This window comes from Centruroides sculpturatus, unplaced genomic scaffold (assembly GCF_000671375.1).
Source record: "Centruroides sculpturatus isolate CEXI.00-Female unplaced genomic scaffold, Cexi_2.0 scaffold1260, whole genome shotgun sequence".
NCBI classification, from domain to species: Eukaryota; Metazoa; Arthropoda; class Arachnida; order Scorpiones; family Buthidae; genus Centruroides; species Centruroides sculpturatus.
In genome coordinates, this window is record NW_019385526.1 from 55439 (window position 1) to 57610 (window position 2172).

Consider the following 2172-nt stretch of genomic DNA (forward strand, 5'->3'; position numbering starts at 1 on the left):
TTAACTCGTTCGACTTTACGAACATACCCAATGTTAACTTTACATTCCTAAGATAAAGTTTTTCTTTTCTTGTTTGATGCAGAAGAATTAGTTATACTTCGTTTGGATGACATAGTAGAGTCTCTCGAGTCTCCGTAGATATAACAAACACAGAAATAAATAACACAAAATAAATTGTAGCTATATGTCGATTCCGCGCGACACATCCGAACATGTAAGCTGAACAATAGTGTGACGGGAGTGAGTAATCAAGGGTTGCGTGGCGCTCAAACAAAAGACGAATCGACGAGATTTGAAAATCGCGTAACTCCGGGTTCGCGTAAGTCGGGGCAGTGTAAGTCGGGGTATTACTGTATTTCGTTCATTTCTGCCGAGCTTTTACTAATAATACAAATAAATGTTATATAATAGCTTATGGTTTAATTCTCTCCTTTTTATCAACTAGTCTTACAGCGTTCAAGTGTCTACATTTATTGCGTGCTTCTTAATTCACAATCTTTTTGCATTAATCTGATTCTAACTTTAAAAATCATAATTTCTTCTTTATATGTTTTTCCCTAAATAATTTTACATAATAAAAAAAAACTACTTCAATTCGCTAATAATTAATTGAACTGAAAATTTCACTTTTATAAAGTTAAACTAGGGAATTTATACATCTTTTGTGTTTATTTAAGTAGTAAATTATTCATACACAATTTATTTCTATAGAAAAAAAAACAGCTTTATTTCTAAAAATTCTGATAATTACAGTTTTAGAAACAATAATATTCTATTTAAGCGTTCAATCATTATGTCTAAACTCCAAATAATACTTAGAATAACACTAGATTTCTACACATCTGATACGAAATGTTTATGTAAAACATTTAAATATATATTAGTGTTAACTCTATAATATTTTTGTATTAAATATGGTATTTCATATAGAAAACAAATATTTAATGGTTTCACCACATACAATTTATTATTCAATTTTCTTTTCTACATATGCATTTCGGGCAGACGTAAATTCTGAACTTCTCTTCAGTGCCATATAATTTGTACGTGCTTTCATAGAAAAACAACCATATGTAAAAGTTCAATTCCGAGTATAAGAACATATGCAGTGTTTATAATTTTAAATACATCTTAGTACTACAGAGATTGAGGAGAAAATTGATTAATAAATTGTAGGGGGTTGCACCATTGGATATTTGTTTGCTGTATGAAATACTATACCTGAAATAAAAGGATTACAGAGTTAAAAGTAATAAGAACAGCTATCCTATAACTAAGGAAATTTAAATAATATATATTTTTTGACTTTTAAAAATATGAAGAGTAGATATATGGTATTTTGTAGGAATCGAAAACAGGAGATGGGTCGATATTAAAAGAACACCTTACATTAAATAATAATTATTTCACTGAAATGGATGTAGTCATCACACATTTACAGAACCGGAGACTTGCTATTATATCAAATATGTCTAAACTGAAAAAATTAAAACAACAGCTACGAGGAAAAGTTTTTATTTCTGACGATGCACTTCTAGTGTTTAGTGCAGCGTTTACGATGAATAAAGAATTTCCTTACAAAAGGGAACTAAACACAATGTAAGATTTGTTTTGTAATTTTAATATTTATTTTACAAATGATATTTTTAATCTGTAAATATTTTTCTATTTAATTTTTTCAAGAATATCGAACTGGATTTCAACTGGAGTTGTTGACAAAATTTATGGCTTTAAAAATGACACTGACGAGGAAATTCCAATTCAAGCAATACAACCCTTAAAATTAGAAGAACTCGGCGGTGCTTTCATTTTATTGCTTATTGGATATGCATTATCATTTTCTTCGTTAATTTCAGAATTGCTGATTGCAAAGTTAACAAGAAAGAAGTAATAACGAGAAGATATCTTGCTGAAAACAAATTTTTCCATTAGAAACTATTTCATCGTTCTTCACATGTAGCTAATGCACTTTCAATGAAGATCAGAAAGCATCATTTCATTTTAAACACTACTATATCTATCTTAAATGTAACTAAAATTCCGAAAATTAAATAAACTGCTGTTTGTTAACTATTATAAAAAATTTGTCCGGTTTATGTGGTCTCAGCACTTACCCGTCCCTGAGATAGTTTGCGGAGAAGTATCTTCTCTCTAATCTCAGAGGGTCTTCCA

The 2172-nt window shown here is 29.2% G+C and overlaps 1 protein-coding gene across 1 annotated transcript in view; it reads left to right on the forward strand.

Moving 5' to 3' along the window:
* The window catches only part of LOC111639818 (ionotropic receptor 93a-like), a gene marked incomplete at its 5' end in the record, with an annotated part of 22416 nt that extends 20525 nt beyond the window's left edge, over positions 1-1891 (forward strand). Inside the window, 2 exons of the mRNA XM_023385772.1 lie at positions 1346-1599; positions 1684-1891. Coding sequence (XP_023241540.1) covers positions 1346-1599; positions 1684-1891 — 462 coding nt within the window. The remainder of the gene's footprint in view (positions 1-1345; positions 1600-1683) is intronic.
* Between the last annotated feature and the right edge of the window lie 281 nt (positions 1892-2172).